Source organism: Onychostoma macrolepis, chromosome 16 (assembly GCF_012432095.1).
Source record: "Onychostoma macrolepis isolate SWU-2019 chromosome 16, ASM1243209v1, whole genome shotgun sequence".
Lineage (NCBI taxonomy): Eukaryota > Metazoa > Chordata > Actinopteri > Cypriniformes > Cyprinidae > Onychostoma > Onychostoma macrolepis.
The window spans coordinates 18,956,235-18,973,829 of NC_081170.1; the positions used below are offsets into that span (position 1 = coordinate 18,956,235).

General features: G+C 36.8%; 1 protein-coding gene and 1 long non-coding RNA gene across 3 annotated transcripts; one reads left to right on the forward strand and one right to left on the reverse strand.

Annotated features, from left to right (window-relative positions):
* Nucleotides 1–550: 550 nt before the first annotated feature.
* Nucleotides 551–13,214, reverse strand: znf687a (zinc finger protein 687a). Of its 2 annotated transcripts, XM_058747544.1 has the most exons (12): nt 12,703–13,214; nt 9,877–11,932; nt 7,684–7,762; nt 7,468–7,552; nt 5,082–5,266; nt 4,788–4,979; nt 4,482–4,644; nt 4,171–4,398; nt 3,579–3,691; nt 3,359–3,461; nt 1,989–2,445; nt 551–856 (listed from the first exon to the last, which is right to left on the reverse strand). In XM_058747544.1, the coding sequence occupies exons 2-12, from the start codon at nt 11,915–11,917 to the stop codon at nt 819–821; spliced, it is 3,684 nt and encodes a 1,227-aa protein (XP_058603527.1). In that variant the 5' UTR covers nt 11,918–11,932; nt 12,703–13,214; the 3' UTR covers nt 551–818. The 2 variants fall into 2 exon arrangements, with proteins under 2 accessions (XP_058603527.1, XP_058603526.1); XM_058747543.1 differs by having other exon boundaries at nt 551–2,445; nt 12,703–13,213.
* A 2,246-nt stretch (nt 13,215–15,460) lies between these two features.
* Nucleotides 15,461–16,594, forward strand: LOC131522527 (uncharacterized). The gene is made up of 3 exons (XR_009266546.1): nt 15,461–15,755; nt 16,167–16,231; nt 16,323–16,594. It is a non-coding gene; the product is annotated as an uncharacterized LOC131522527 (long non-coding RNA).
* Nucleotides 16,595–17,595: the final 1,001 nt, after the last annotated feature.

Genomic DNA, 17,595 nt, shown 5'->3' on the forward strand with positions numbered 1-17,595 from the left:
AAACTCCCAAATGCTTTAAAAAAATATCAAGATATGCAATATACATTACCATTCAAGTCAGTAAGATTTTGTTTTCAAAGAAATTAATACTTTTATTCTGCAAGGACATATTAATTTGATCAAAAGTGACAGTAAAGAGACATTGCTCTAAAAGATTTCCATTTTAAATAAATGATGTGCTTTAAGAACTATTTATCAAGGAATCCTGAAACAAAAATGCTCCATGGTTTCCACTAAAATATTAAGCAGCACAACCATTTTCAACATTGATAATAATCAGAAAATATTTAAGCACCAAATCAGCACATTTTAAAAATATGTTAAAATAGAAAACAGTTATTTTAAATAGTACACTGGGAAAAATAAAATAAATACTTGGTATAAAAAATGTAGTTGCCAGAACTTTACTGTAAAAAATACAGTAGCAACATTTTAAGTTTTACAGGACTGAACTTGCAAAAAAAAAAAGGGGGAAAAAATGTATTTTTATTATTGATAGGTTTATCAAATGAGTATATATAGTAGACTATAACAAGGCATTGAGTAGTGATTTAGCCATTAAAGTTTATTATTTATTTCAACACAATCCATATGAAACAGCCAGAAAAATTCAGGAGGTTACAGTAAAACAAATCTATATTAATCATCTTTAAAAAAAAAAAAAAAGAAAACCAGTAGACAAGATATGTAAGGCACCAATAAAACATAATTCCAGCACAAAAAAAAAAAAACCTCAACTCTTTCAAATCATCTGCAGCCTTTAACAGTAATCTTAGACTAAATGAAGAAGGCACTTTTTTTTGTTCTCATTCTAAAGATCAGCAACTATTCAGCAAGTTTCCTGATTTTAATGCCTCTGTGGAAACACAAATAGAAGAAATACAAACATTAAACATAAAAATAATTCAAGCACAAAGGAGTCACCTGATTCGGGAGCATTTGGCTGTGCTAAACTGTTAGTAATTTTTTATCTATAAGCAGCTGCATTTTGCATTAAAGAGAACGGACTGTTGCACAATGGAATCAGTAGGCACAGGAATTTAGCAGGGCTGGTAAACGTGTGTATGACACTGAATATGATGCTCAGTGCAGTGTCTCTCAACCTCTCAGATCAATTAAGAGCTAGTAGCAATCACTTTTTAGGTTGATCAAACCTAATCATTCCTCTATAGTATTACTTGTCCCCTCTACTGTGTTTTTACGAAACTTGTGTAGCAGAGTTACTACATGTTATTACAAACATGTATTGCCCTGATGCAGTGTATTTCTCTAGTTTTTAGGTGAGAATGTGGAGTGTTAAAAGCCTGTGACAAACCCAAATGTTTATAATTCACAGACTTTCAATTGCATACACACTTTATGCTGAATCTTACAAAATCACCCCAAAAATACATATAAGAAATTATATTTTGCATTAAGAAATTTAAATCTACAAGAATATTACAATTAAGTAAATTCTCACCAAAACGGTCTTTATCTTAATCTTAACATTTTCGAGATTTTCTGTAATTAGATATTCATTAATGTAATACCGTAATTTATTATTGTATGTTATTGGTTTGGTATTTGTTCATTTGTTATCTGTGATGCTGTAGTTTTTTTAAAAAATTTAAATCAGCATAAAGGGCTATAAATTAGATAAATAAATTTAAATTACAGTAATGAAAATTACATTTTAAGCATTACAGTAATGAAAATTGGTGTGCTTAATTAAAATCGAAAAGTCACAAAGTAAAATAAATATCACAAAAAAAATCTTAAATTATACTTCATTTTCTTTAAGGAAAACATAATTTCTTATTTTTTGGTGTTGAATTTGGGGTGACATGTTCTTGACAGGTATCACGAGTTTCACCCTTTCCTGTCTCTCTACGCTGGTTTGTCTGTTTTGTATGCGGTGATGAAGGCCATGCCGTGAGTTCTGAAGTGTGTATTAAGATCAGCAGGTTTGCTAAAGTAACGTCCACACACCTTACAGGTGTGCTTACCTTCCCCATCCTCCGCCTGTGTCCCCCCTACACTTGAGGGTGACCCTGGGGACCCTGCTGCAACTGCGGAGTCAGAGGTCACAGAATTTGAACCAGTGATAGGAGAACCCTCGGCATGCTCAGAGGGGGAATCACGCACACGATGGCTGATGAAGAGATGCCTGCTGAGAGAGGAGGAGGATGCAAAACACGCTCCACACTGCTGACACTGAAAGCTGCTGCCCCCGTCACGGTGACCAACAATATGCTGGAGAAACTCTTCTCTGTGCTCTGTGGTAAAACCACACGGCATGCAGCGGAATCCTGCAGCTTCTTGCTCCTCAGCTGCAGCTCCTCTGCCAGGCCTGATCAGGCTGCTCTCGGCCAATTGGCTTTCAACTGAGGCCCCGCCCAAAGTGCCAGGACCACCATCATGCTCAGACGAGCTGTCAGCTGCATCTGTGATGCGAGGAACTGCCTGAAAGTGAGAGAGAGAATGAAAGTGGCTTACTGTGCCAACACTACAGGAAGTCGTTCACTTTCAACAAACTTTACTATGGGTAAATTGTGTCCAGTTACTTGATAAAGTTGTGAAACGTTTGACTTCATGCTTGAGAAAATTGAATTTGTTTCATAATTGATTGATTTTGAGAGAATTGGATCAACACTGAACTGACTCAAGCTTCTGAAGAGCTGCTTGTCACTGAATTTCATAATTTACAAACTAAACTGAACCAACATTGAACTGACTGGAGCTAAACAATGACACTATTGTCTTTTTTGAGCTGCTTTACAGCAGAATTTGAATTTTCTCAATTTATGAAGTTTGCAACATTGCTTCTGTTATTTTCCTGTTTATTATATATATATAAAATGTGTGTGTGACCCTGGAGCACAAAACCAGTCATAAGTAGCACGGGTATATTTGTAGCAATAGCCAACAATACATTGTATGGGTCAAAATTACTGATTTTTCTTTTATGTCTAAAATCATTAGGATATTAAGTAAAGATCATGTTCCATGAAGATATTTTGTAAATTTCCTACCGTAAATATATCAAAACTTAATTTTTGATTAGTAATATGGATTGCTAAGAACTTCATTTGTACAACTTTAAAGGCGATTTTCTCAATATTTTGATTTTTTTTTGCACCCTCACATTCCAGATAATCATATAGTTGTATCTCAGCCAATTATTGTCCTATCCTAACAAACGAAAATTTGACCCTTATGACTGGTTTTGTGGTCCAGGGTCACATATATGATCGGTGTAGAAACAAGGTGTAATAACATTTTCAAAAGCTAAATGTTACGGTGAACTTAAGCAACAGTCAGGTAATCATGGCTTTGGGTGTGTTTTGTTCATCTAAGAGTGTATTTGAGCTTTTACCTGACTCTGTGTGGCTGCTCCTCTGTTTCCTCCATGCTGAGCCTGAATATGTTTCTCAAGAATCAGCTTACTGCTGAAACTCCTCTTCCCACCTGTACAGAGTCTTCATAACAAGAAATGACAGTAAATGACTTTGAAAATAAGAGAATGAGTGTTATTTTAAAAAACATAAAATAGTGATAAATAAAGAAAAAAACGCTACTGAATACTTTTTACTTACTGGCAATAAAACGCTCTTTTGATGCCTTTGTGCTTTACACGAATGTGGCGTCTTAAACTTGAGGATGAAGAGAAGGACCCTTCACAAAGAGTGCATGGAAATTTCTTCAGTTCCTTCAATAAAAAAATAAAATCACGATGAAACTGTTAGTTTAGGTTTGTTGGTTCAGGGCAAATGGAAACCATTCCAATTTAACAAAGAAAAAACTAATTCCAAAATCATTCTAATATCTTGATTTGGTGTTCAAGAAATGTTCTTGTTATTATCAAAGTTGAAAACAGTTGTGCAGCTTAATATTTTTGTGAAGACAGTGATTCTTTGATGCCTAGAAAGTTCAAAAGAACAGCATTTATTTATTTATTTATTGTAACATTACAAATGTCTTTACTGTCACTATCTTTACTGTTCATCAATTTAATGCATCCTTGCTGAATAATTTTTTTTGATCTTACTGACCCTAAACTATTGAATAGTAGTGTATAAAATACTGACAAATATATTCTTTCTTTTTTTTTTGAGGTAGGGGTATTGAAACATTTTGTCAGTGCAAATAATCTCCTTATTGTTGAGTTCTGTGTGATGAAGTCCTGACCTTGCCATGCTGCTCAGACATGTGGGTGATGTAGTTCTCTTTGTCTGTGTAGTGTGTCTGACATTGTGAGCAGCTCCAACTCGGGGTAGCAGAGTTCCCATCTTCTTTCGCCATTCTTCCTCTGTCCTCGTCTTCATCCCGTCCCCACTCCTCCCCATCAGAGCTATCCATTTTTACCAAGTTGTTCTGTGTTGATGTATCATAAATTCTAGAGTCCCTATGGGAGTCCTAAAGACAAATTACAATGAGGTCATACACTCATAATGCCACTGAACAGAGCTTATTTTTGCCGAATTAAATAGAAAGCAAACCTTAAAATGCTCAAGAAGGGAACCTCTCTGCGTGAACAGCTTGTTACAGTCGGGACATTTAAAGACGTGCATCTTCTGCTTGGCTAAGTGAGTGTCAATATGGACACTGAGCAATGCTTTTTGAGTAAAAACAGTCCGACACATCACACATTTATAGATCTCCCTGTCATTAAAAAAAACAAAAAAACAATGGTTATTAGCAACTCAAAAAAATGTGAACATTCAAATTATTCAAACTGTTTTTAAAAGGGTTGCTTGATTGCATTTTCCTGTAGCTATAGTTTCAAGGCAGTTTCCCAAACTTACTTGGACTGCCTTGCTGTCTCAGGGAGTTCAGGATGCTGGGAGGCGCAGTGGGCTTCAGCACTAGAGGAAGATTTAAAAGCCATGGGGCAGGAGGGGCATTTATGGAAGACCTCACAGTGAGCCGTCTGCATGTGAGTCTTTACAGCATTCAAACTATTCACTCCACCAAACACCAAATGACAACAAGCACATCTGCAATGAAAATGAGAGAGAATATAACGCGTTAAATTGCGCTTTTAAAACCAACAGACGAAACAAGGGTTTTATTAGTAGTCTGTATGGCTAGGTGGTTACCTATATCCAAGGCGCCGTGAGTAGTGGAGGCAGGTTTGATTCAGATGAGTGTTGAGGTTGTGAGACTGACAGGTGACACCACATTCAGGACAAACCAGCGGAGGGAGCTTCTGATGTAACCGCCGGTGAGCCGCAGCACTACATGAGTTCCACAGCGGCATCGGAGGTGTACACTGCATACAACACTAGAGAGAAATCATAATGTAATATTAATTAATATTAAAGGAATAGTTCACACAAAAATGAAAATTTGCTGACAATTTCCTCACCCTCAGGCCATCCAAGATGTATGTGAGTTTTTTTTTCTTCATTGAAAAAACTGAGTGTTACCAAAGACTATAGAAATACAAAGACAGTTCACTCCTATACTTATGAATGGGAGAAACTGCAACGCACAATCTGGCAGAATAGTCCTGTCTTCCAAATGAAAGAGCCAATCGCTGATTGGTAAAGTCACTGCGTCAGTGTAGTGGCCGTAGACGCAGTTATGACTGCGCATGCGCACTGGCTGGTCTAGCCTGAAAACTTTTTAAGCACTATTTGAGCATAAGAAACAAAATTCATGGGACAGTTCATTTCAGATTTTGTCAGAGATGGAAACTCGAGTCTGCGACTTGGACTCGAGTCGCACTTAAGTCGCATAAATAAAGACTCGTGACTCGTGAGACTCGTAAAAAACGCAAGTCATTTGGTATGGGAGTTTATGAATGTATCTCTGAGGGGAACTGGCTGTCTTTAGGAAAGTTTAGATGGTATTTTCTTTTCATCTTGCCTCTGTATAATGCATATTAAAGTAGTGTTCATAACCGCAGCGCTGCTTTGTTAACAGCGGAAACCAAGGAAACGATGTTTAATTGCTGTTCAAGCGCCACCTGCTGGCAGAGGGTGAATCTGCATTAATTCAGCCCGTCTGCTGTTTCACAAAACTAAAGTCAGACCATTTCGAAATTATACAATCCAATTTAGATTAAAAACTGCTCATGCTGCATGTATGCAGCCTATTTGTTTGGATTGGGTTGTGTTTAAAATACAGTGGTTGCTTCTAATTTTAAATTGAAAAAGAGCACAGACAAAGCCTTAGTTTGTTTATATGAGATTTCTTTCATTTGTGTTATTTATTTGATTGATTTGGCTTTGTTTTAAAATTTCAATTTAGTTTTGTTGTTTGGCACGTTTCAATTTTACAAAGAAATGTGCAGCATTTTGTCTGACAATAAATTGACACCTTTTCATTTCTCATTTGTCTTAAACTTTGTTACATTTTTTTTCTGAGAAAATCATATTGTGAAATCAGTATTTCAAAACGGATTTGCCTCAGACTTAAGACTTGACTTGGACTCCAACTCAAAGACTTGACTTGGACCTCAGAGACTTGTGATTTGTGTCCGGATTTTGTTGCTGATTTGAAATATGTAATTTAATTGCGAGTTCAGCGAGCAGTTTTTGAGATTTCAGGATTCCCCCATTCATTTAGATAAGATTTGGTCTTGTTTGAGCTGCCTGGAGGTGTTGCAAATATGGCCAAAGGTGAACAGACTTTCCTTGAAAGGGACTTTGGCATTACTTCACTTGCTTACCACTGGATCCTCAAATGGATCCTCAGAGCTCAAACAGCTGATAAAAACAACACAATAATCCACAAGCAATCCACATGACTCAATTAACATCTTGTGAACTAATCCATCAATAAGACTTTTAAACTTTAAACCATTGTTCTCTCGCATCAAAATCCACCAACATATTTGTTAGAATGGTTCAGGACTGATTTCACTTGTAAAAGGCGTTTGATCTGTGCATATTTCTCTCCAGATTAAGATGAGAGAACTTTTTCACTGGAGAAAGCAATATTATAGATAGAAGACTCAATGGAAGCAATGGTTTGAAGTTAAAAAATATGAATCATTGATTTGTTTAATACAAACACACAGCTTTTCACTTCACAAGACATTAATTGAAAGACTGGAGTTATTGTGATGTTTTTATCAGCTGTTTGGACTCTCATTCTGACGGCACCCATTCACTGCAGAGGATCCACATTTGTTGAGCAAGCAAATTCTAATTTTCCCTAAATCTGTTTCAATGAAGAAACAAACTTATCTGTCTTGGATGGCCTGAGGTCGGGTGAATACATTTTCAGCAATTTTTCATTTTTAAGTAATATTAAAAATTTATAATAATAATATTGTTCATTTTATCATTTATTTTAATGTTAAATAATATAAAATAATAATTAAAAACTGCAATGAAATATGTAAATCTATTTTTCCAATGTATGTAGGACATTTTTGGAAAAGTGTTAGCAGGGCAAATGCACGTCTAAACTACTGGCCCAAATAAAAAAATGCACACTGTTATTGTCCTGACACCCACACATGCACTCACTCACAGTTTCAGTGCCACCAGACTCCACCTCTTGAAAGTGTGCCACTATTTCTGCCTTCCCTTTGAATTGACTCCAACACTCTGGACAGCTGAGAACATAGAGTACACAAACATACCAGGCAGCATCTTAATCACTCAGTCTCCTTTCATTTTTTTTGTTTATTTCTCATTCATTCAAACATAAAAAACAAATAAACATGATCTGACAGTGCGCTGTTACCTGTTATCAGAAGATTGTGACAGATGGACACCACTTTCTTTAATGGCAGACAGAGCGGAGGCAGCTGGAGAAAGCACACCTGTAAAAGAGACTGTACTGTAAGCACAAATAACATATCAGCTAAATCATTCTGAAATGAATATGGGTTAATGAAATGTACTAATCTAGATAATCGTGGTCAATTATCTACGTAACACTGTAAACCTTCTATGATTTATAGTTCAGCTCCCTAAAGAGTACTTTTGCAATGCACTGAGCACAGAGACTGTTCTTTGAAAAAGCTTGCAGAAAGAACAAGCCCCGGTTGAATTATTCTGCATCAATGCTTGAGTCCTTTGTTCTGCAGTGCACAGATTCCCTGTGGATTGAGACAGTGACTGCTCCCTGATCCCTGTGTGCACACCTGCTACTGTTACCTACAACTATGAGTTTCATGTCTGTTTTTACTTCTGGACTGTTTATAAATATAATTTGTTCAGACAAAGAAAATAATAAACTAAAATTAAGAATCAAATTTAATCCAGACAAGGATTTCCAAAAAATTTAATAACAAGGACCCCAAAATATGATGATATTTTTGCGAGGAACTCCTTTCTTAAAATATAAAAGCAGGTATACAGGCTATTAAACACTAATGTTCAAAAGTTCGGGGTCGGTATGATTTTTTCAATCTCTTATGCTCCCCAAGATTACATTTATTTGATCAAAAATATTATAATATTGTGAAATATTATTACAATTTAAAATAACTGATTTCAATTTTAATATAAATGTTAAAAAGCACTTTATTCCTTTTACCATTACTCCAGTCTTCAGTGTCACAATATTCTTCAGAAATCATTTTAAAATACTGACTATCATTATCAATATTGAAACAGTTGTGCTACTCAATATTTCTGCAGACCTTTTTTCAGGATTAATTTATAAAGGTTCAAAAGAACAGCATTTATTTTAAAATGAAATCTATTGTAACATTATAAATGTCTTTCATGTCAATTCTGATCAATTTAGTGCATTCACACTGAATTAATTATGACAAAAATTAAAATAAAATAAAAAAATCTTACTGACTCAACATTTTGAATGGTAGTGTAAAAAGACTTTATGAGTACGTACTGTGTGAGTACAAAGTACATATAAATATGTACTTTTTTTCCACAATATTTTATGCAAATTTGTTTTGTATTTCTTGCGCTGAAAATCTAGGGCTGTCAACAGAGTAAAATAATTGTGTCGAAGACATTTAAATGTCCACATTAAAATAAATTTTACAAAAGTGATTTTATATACACATAGAAAGCCCATGAAATGCAAGTAAAGTGTCTGCTTTTAAAGTTTCAAATAAGTTTTGGGAGAATAAAATGTCAAAATTTGGGTAAAATAATGTTCCATTGTCATTCGGTGAAACACTTATATTTATGTAAAATTGAAACAACATAGGCTACTTATTCTGAACTGTACATATTAAAATATACAAAATAAGAGAGCATTCTAAATTTTATTATATTTTAAACGAGTAAAAAATTCTTACTGACAAATGGCCAAAGTTGTATAGCGGCAAAGTTTAAAAATGGAAAATTACAAATAGTATTCTTTTAATATGTCATAAACTGATTCTTGTGGTAAATATGCCAACAAGATTGTCACAATGAATGACATTTTAGTGGCTGTTTTCTGTAAATCATGGTAAAAATGTATGATATTTCTTTTTTGTGCAAAAAATATATATTTAAATAAACAGGGCATTTTGTAATGTATTGAAAAACAACAACAACAATTAAAAGCTGTATTATCCTTGTTGTTTTGATACTTAAAAAAACTTTTTCATCTTTGACCCAATTGCAATTGCAAATGTCAGGATTTCTGACAGGTTTTTAGAAAGCAAAATTAAAAACTGAAATGAAAAAAAGTGTGTTAAATTAATCTAATTGATCCTAATTTAAGATTTAAAATACATTTTGTAAAACTTTTTTGGATTCTCTCATATTTTCCACAGACCACCTATCATCCCTGCGTGGACCATATTTTGACAACGCCTGATCCAAAATATGCACAATGTAAATCTAAAATATTTACTCCCTCACTCAAAAGTCCTGTTAGTCTACAAATATTGAGAGTTTTTGAGAAAAGGTCTTATAAGTATTCCTTTCATACTGCATCTATAAATACACTGACACTGATAGAGACACAAACCTATAGGCACGGTATCCTGCTGGCCAATCATCTGCTCCACACTGACAGGACTCATAACGAGGTGTGAGCACTGCATAACCAGCCCCTTTTCCTTGTGCTCTCGTGCGTGGAGCAGCAGGCTGCACTTATTAAAGAAAGCCAGGCGTTTGGAGCAGTGGTTGCAGGTCACCTCGATCCTCATGGAGCGCCGATCGTAGTGCCTCGCCAGGCTACGCTCTAGAGCGAACGCATCCCCGCATTCAAGGCAACGGTATCCTGTTGAGGGCACTCGAAGACCCCATTCTGGGGGAGGCAAGATGGAGAGGTCTGGCTGATAACTTGGCAGTGGATTCTTACTGTTTAGGATTTTATTGAAGGCCTCAACGAGGCTAGACTGGCTGCGTGAGATCACAGCTCCCGGGCTGTTCACAATGGAGGCTGGTTTGGCAGTCCCAGGATTCCCATTCATCGTTTTCTGCCCCAAACTGCGAACCCCAGGCATGGGTGAAGAGGTGACGGAGGGGAGGGTTGATGCTCTGGTGATCTTGACTGCAGTGGTGGAAAGACTGGCGGCCATTTGATTCTGTGCCTTGCTGGCTGCAAATAACATAGCTGTGCTGGCATCCTGAAGGGTGGACACTGGCAACATCGTCACCTTTGAACCCTGAGCTCGCCCTTGAGGAGCATTACCAGACCTCTGAATCCTATGGGCCCCTGCTTGAGCTTTAGAGCCACCAGGGCCCTTGGAGATCCCTCCTTTGGGTGCCACTTTAGATACAGTACATGTGATGTTTCCAGCAGACGTTTTGACAGTCTTGATTCTGACTTTGAGAGGCTTGGAGGAGGTCTTTCCGGAGCTTGTGACATCAGTGGGGGAATCTACCAAACCAGTCTTGGTGGATTTCCCTTGTGTCTCCTCACCTCCACCATCCTCTGTTTGTAGTTGAAGACCACTATTCTCCTGCACACATAAGTTCATGTCAATAACTTGATCTTGAGGGGCTTCTTCTTTTCTGACCTTCTGTTCTGGCTCATTGGCTTCTTGTTGATTTGATGGCAGATGTTGAGGGATTTCTGGCTCAGGGCTTTCAGGAGAATCTCTCTCCTCGATTATGTGCTCCACGTCTTTTTCTTCAATTGGCAGATCGTTTGTGGAGGTCAAAGAGGTTGGGTTGACACCACTTTGTAGAAGTGTTGGATTCTGGACAGATGGCTCTTCGATTTGAGTGTTACTAACTGGTAAGGAAGGGGATGAGGGAGAGGGAGGCTGAAACACACTCGAAGGAGACCGCTGCATGCGTGGTACCTTGGGAGCGGAGCACCGCTGGGAATCCGGGCTTTCTTGTATGACAAGCGCAGGGCTACCGAGGTCTGGTTCAGATTCTTCATCTTCAGATAAGCGTCGGCGGACTCCTGCCCTCAAAGTGCCATTTAATGGTGGTGCTTCCTCACAATCAACTCTTGGAGGAAAGTCTGAACTAATTAAATGTGAAGATAAGATGGGAGGATCAGTCAGATGTAAAGACCGAGTCGGGGAGAAAGTGCTAGAAGGGTGCTTAGAAGAAGTGCCATCCTGCTTGTCATCACTAGGAGCAGAGAGAGACCAAAGTGGCCCATTGGGCTGCATCCGGGTTAGAGCTGGTGGTGGAGAGGGTTCTGTAGGCACATCTGAGACGGTTTTGAGTCCATTATAGATGAACGCATCTGGAGGCACCAGGCCGTCTTCACTGGGACCTTTCTGGGGAGACTCATGTGAGGCATCAGCACCAGAAATGTCCCCTTCAGTTACATTCCCTTCAGTTTTGTCATCAGAATGTACACTGTTTTTTACAATCACACTGACCATGGAGGGGTCATTATGAGGAGCTAAAGGAACAGGCTCAGGGCTTTCTGGAGGTCTTAGGCATGGACTTCCACTTCTCTCCTTTCCAACAACACCACTGCGCTCATTATGATTACCATCAGGCTCAGACTGAATTGCTTCTTTGGCATCAATGTCTGGAATGTCAAACGCTGCCAGCAGGTCATCAAAATCTGGTGTCTTCATGTCCCCCATTCCCATGTGGATGACAAATACCTGCATCACAAAAAAAATTCATAATGTAGAAAATAATTTATGTAGAAAAAGTGTATTCAACATTTGGAAAACATGAGAAAAGGCACATAATTTCCTTGTCAAATGTCAATAAATATAAAAAGGTGTGAGTGTATGTATATATGTATATATGCATACATACACACACACACACACACACATTTAGTTAACAGCTAGCGTTACATTAAATAGCAGGAAATAAACGTCAGGGATTTGACAGGAAGTAGGCTATCAATAACATTAGTTCTTATCAATAACATTAGATGTCCTGCATATGCACATTTTACATTTAAGCAGTAGCTTTGCCCAGCTGCAATTTAATATGTGAATGCACGGGATACCGCGTAGTGCACGCGTTTATAACTTGATCTGCAAATATAACTTTACAGTAGTCCTTTCATATGCTAGCTAAACCAAAAATATTTCAAAAATATGTCAGGTGTCTTTTGCGACACATTACGGCTACGTATTTTCACAGAGAATGTAGTTCAGCAATAACTATCAGTCTGCAGGTCGCCATTATGAATCGTATCTGTCAAATATAATAGTCTTGCTAAAGTGTCTAGCCCAACAGCTAACGTTACAGTAGATTAGCTAATGCGCAGTCTGCAACGTCTGACGTCGATAATACAACAAACAAGAAGTTCATACGATGATGATGGCAATTATTAGTCCGCGTATATATTTATAGTGACAGTAAAGCGATAAATGTGTGTATCGTTCCTCTGTGTCCAAGCGTAAAACTTTTTTACCTGACCAAATATTCTCGTCTACTCCTGGACTGACCCAGGACGGCGCACAGCATTTGCGTCACCTCTGAAGAAAAACAAGTCGTACACATGCAAATGTCGAGAAGTGAAACAGAGAAAAGAGAGCCGTTGATTTCTTATTTTATTTGCTTGTGTTCAGCTGCTTTTCAAACGGCCGCTGTCATGAAACTACGACGCAGCTATTATCAAAGCGTAACGTAACGTTCCCTGTTGCTTATGACAGCGGCGAAAAGGACTTTATGCCCATCATAACCACACACGGGCAACTTGTTGATGCTGATTTATACAACTTTATACAGCAAATGTATGACTGTGAGTGTGTGTTTGTGACGGAGAAAGACGTTGTTCAGCTACAGTTTCTGCTGCGCTATAACTACTTCAAAGAATCGTTCCCTCGAGTCGGATCTTTTGAATCTATATTAAAGATTAGCATGTAGGCTATGTAATATGCCACGCATGACATAAAGCAACCTGACGACGTAAAAGAACCGAGTTCACTGAAACGAACTGTTCGAAAGAACCGATTCGCATAAATGAATAGAACTTCTCATCACTGACTGTGGGTCAGAGGCGCCGTACAAACATTCCTGTCGTCCAAAAGACAACCATTGCTACATTTGCATTACTATTTATGTGATTTATGTCTAATTATGTATCGATAATTTTCCTAACTTCCTCTCCTTCCACGTGTAGGCTAACTTTGTTTTCACTGAGCTAATTTTCTTTGTTACATGGAATGTTGCATTTTAACTAAGTAAGCCATTCTATTTAAACATCAGAAGATGCTTCAGTTAACTAATAAACAAGTCTGTTAGGCCAGTACAATGGAGTCTATATTAATCTCATGTGAAATCTCATCATTTTTCAACACAGTATTCATTTGTTTATGTGTAAAATATTTTAATGTGAGAAAAATACTGAAAGCACCTTCAACATAAATTATAAAAAAAAAAAAACATACAGGATAGTTTTAATGTGACCTTTATATAACAAAAGGATTCAGGGTCATTCCAGGTATTCGGTAACATTTCAACTTGTAATATATGTATTTTCAAACTACATGCTATTCAACTTCTAAATACCCCACATCATTAGGCACATATCAAACCTCCAAAAAATCATATTTTCCCACCTCAGGCATTAAAGACCTTTTATTATTTTCAGGGTTTTTCAGCTTTAGACACCACCATTTTAACTAAAAGCACAATTTTATTGTTTTAGCCCTTAACATGTCAGATGGTAATCAGCAAGAAATAATTTAGTTCTTAATTGTCTTACCTATTTTTTTCTAAAATTATTAATATGACATGGTGTGACGGGGTTGAAGACTGTAACACATTTGAAGGGATACATTGCCTTAAATAAAAACATTTGGTTTTGTTTCTTTATTATATTGTCTCCTTGTTTCTGGGTCAAGATATCTGCATGGCCAACATTGTCTTTCTATGTGGGAGCAAATTCTGATGTATGATGTTGTCAACATTTAAGTGGACATATTACCGTATTGTCCCGAATATAAGACGACCCTGATTATAAGACGACCCCCCTTTTTCCAGATGTACCTGTTGGAAAAAGGCTTTTTGAAAACCAAATCTTGTTTTTTTTTTTTTTCTCTCTCTGTAAAACACATTTATTCTCAAATTATTTTCATATTGCATATTTTTCCAATTCAAATTTTTGTTTTGAAAGTATGGTAAATACTGGTAAAATGTATCAACAATGACATTGGAAAATTTTGATATACCATTGAAATAATAGGTAGATAATAGGTAGCCCATCTGAATCATATAACAATTAGGCTATCCAACTCATAGAAGCCTACCAAAATGTTATTATCAGTAGACGTGATATCTTATTGTAGTCTTCAAATCTGGGTACTGTCTAAAATCACTTTCAGAGGAAGTTTGGTCCCATCAGGCTAACATGACAGTCACGATCATGCTGCTGTAAGCTTTTCTTTTTCATTTGTTTTCATTTGCGATCTTTACAGCACACATTACATTACATATTTAATGGCACACTCGTTTTATGCGTTTTTGGCGCCACCTATTGTTGCGGGTGTATTATTGACATGCCAAAGTCTAGACCCTGAATATAAGACGAACGCGTTTTTTCAGATGTATTTCCAAGGAAAAAACATCGTCTTATATTCGGGTCAATACGGTACTTCAAAAATTCTATTTACAAAAATATGAGTTGTCATGATTTTGGAGTATATATTTACTGAAACCATGACTATTTTATATTTTTTTCATTAAAATTATTAATAAATAAAGCAAATAACTCAACCCTGTCACAAGTTTACAACCCCGTAACAATGAGAAATACATATATTTGTGACGGGGTTGTGGTTTTTCACTCAAAATAGCCACTGCTCCTCATGTAGTGTAGGAGAGTAGATAAAATAAGTACATTGCACTGTTAGACATTTCTGTAATTTCCACAGTTATTTACTGTATATCACCCAGTGTAATACTGCAAATTCCCTTTACAGTAAATAACTGTAATACCCTTTGCAATTTTCTGTGACGTCAGACCCCACATACAGAGACTTACTGTATTTTTTTAAATTGCTGTATACTACTGTAACCTCTCTTTGGCGCCATTATACTGAGGTCGTTTTATTTTCCTAATTTCTTACATTTGGATTGACACGATTTGCCCTACACCGTGTCTACAACGCCGCATCAGCTTGGAACTGACTACAGTACGTGTTACATCGCTTCTAATGATTGGAAAATCCGTTTGTACTTCGTGTCAGAAACAGCGCAAGCGCTTGGAGTACATCTGAACGTCAGAAATATACCGGGGCATCAGTTTACTGTCCGCATCCACTGTAGATAATATATATAATGGGTTCTATATTGTTGGCTGTTGTCGAGTCGCGCCTCGCCGCGCCACTCGCGTCCGACGAAGACACGGAAGCAGCGCCGCCGGTTTTCCCCGGGGATGAACCCGCGAGAGTGGAAGAGTTCCGGAGAACATCTGCGCTGTGTGTCGATGCACCTTAGGAGAGAATAAGACCAGCAAGCAAGGTAAAAAATATATGTACGTTTGTCTGTGTGTTTGTGTCAGATTTTTGCACACCAGTTTACCTAACATTAGTAACATTTACTGGTCAACATGGCGGTTACAGAACGTTGCCATGGTAAACTGCGCTGTCGTTTCAAACGACTTTTGTCAGCTTATTGAATTAAGTTACCGAATTAAAATTGTTTTTAACGAGCAACGCTTATCTTATATTAACATTAGGTTAACTAATGTGAAATTTAGTTCAGGTGTTAGTAGTTAATGTTGGCCAGTAGCCTATTGAGAAAATAAAATCGTATGTTAGCTAGGATAAACTAGTTTTATGGCTAGCTGCCTTTCTAGTTTTAGAATTAGTTTGTTATAGTTTTTAATGGAATTTAAAATTTACTGCATTTTTTTGTATTTGTGTTTTAAAGGCAACTGCAATGAAGCATCAAGAAAGACATGAGCAGGCCAGCCACCCTGAGACTGATAATTCATGGTAAGAAAACAACTATGGTTTTGAGAGATTTGTGTATTCTATATGGGGTTTACTTTTTAAAAGTGTGCTATTTCTACATCTTGTTTTTCAGAGAAGGCATTTCTGTCAAAGTGGACGGTGAGCAAAGATGGTGGCCACGTTTTGGAGCAGCACCTGGGTTTTGCAGAGGGCTATGTATTTTTTTGGCTGTTTGTCTTTTCCCCCCATTATGTTTCTGTTGCCTAAATATTCTTTGTGAGGATGAATCCAGAGGACACAACATAATGCACTGCAAAACGTCCTAAGACAGGAGAAATGGTGAAGATGCACTGTTCCAGCATTGGAAGACTGTATTTTTAAGTGTTATACATGCAATGTTTTAAATAAAGAATTTGATATTTTGTAATTATTGTGTCTGTTTTAATTGAATGCCAGTAGTACCTATGTAGAGTAAAAATAAAATGAATTCTATATAAAAATTATAAAGTCTAATGAAATCTATATTAAAATGAATGAATTACAGTAGTATACTGATAAATCAAATGCAGTTTGCTACTGTAAATCTTAATTACAGTAACTTACTGGCAACAGTGTTGCCAGTAAGTTACTGTAAAAACCCTTTGAAATGTCTTAACAGTGTGTATATACTTATGGATTAAAATAAAATGCTGAAAAAGTAATAATTTTCCACCTTTATTTTATGTAATGGAGTTGAGTTGTTAAGCTTGACAGTACCCTCCCTGACTATTACATGCCTCAAAAATATGAATAAAAAGTATGTTACTACTAACCATTTTCTGCACTACTATTAAAGGGACATGAATGATGTGATTTCTGGTAAATGATTTTTTGATTCTGATTCTGGAAACTTTTTTGTGCAAATCACAAGTGAGTGGGCCTGTACAAACCACCTGTAGTAACACATTGCGCACTAGACACTTTTCACATACACTTCTGTGTGTACATAATCCCACAAAAGACTCAGTAATATATGTATGTTTACATGCTCATGCACTACAAATCATCTTTGTTGTCTCTTGATGTTTCTCTTTGCACATGTACAGTATTTATGTGAAGCATTCGTATAGTTTGTATTTTTTAGTTTATGTACAGGTAACCATTTATATATAGTATATTTATAGTCAAAATCTGTATGTAGGTTAGTTGGGTATAGGTTTTTACTGTTTGTACTTCATTGTTGTATGTCTGTATTTATATAGCACCGTGGTCCTGTGAGGCACGACATATGGTTCCACTGTATGTCCACACTTGTAGCGGAATGACAATAAAGCTCAACTTGACTTGATTTGACTTAAATGATGTCACATATGAGCAGAGACTAAACTATTATGGGCATAGAATGGTTAGTGTGACAGGGTTGAGTT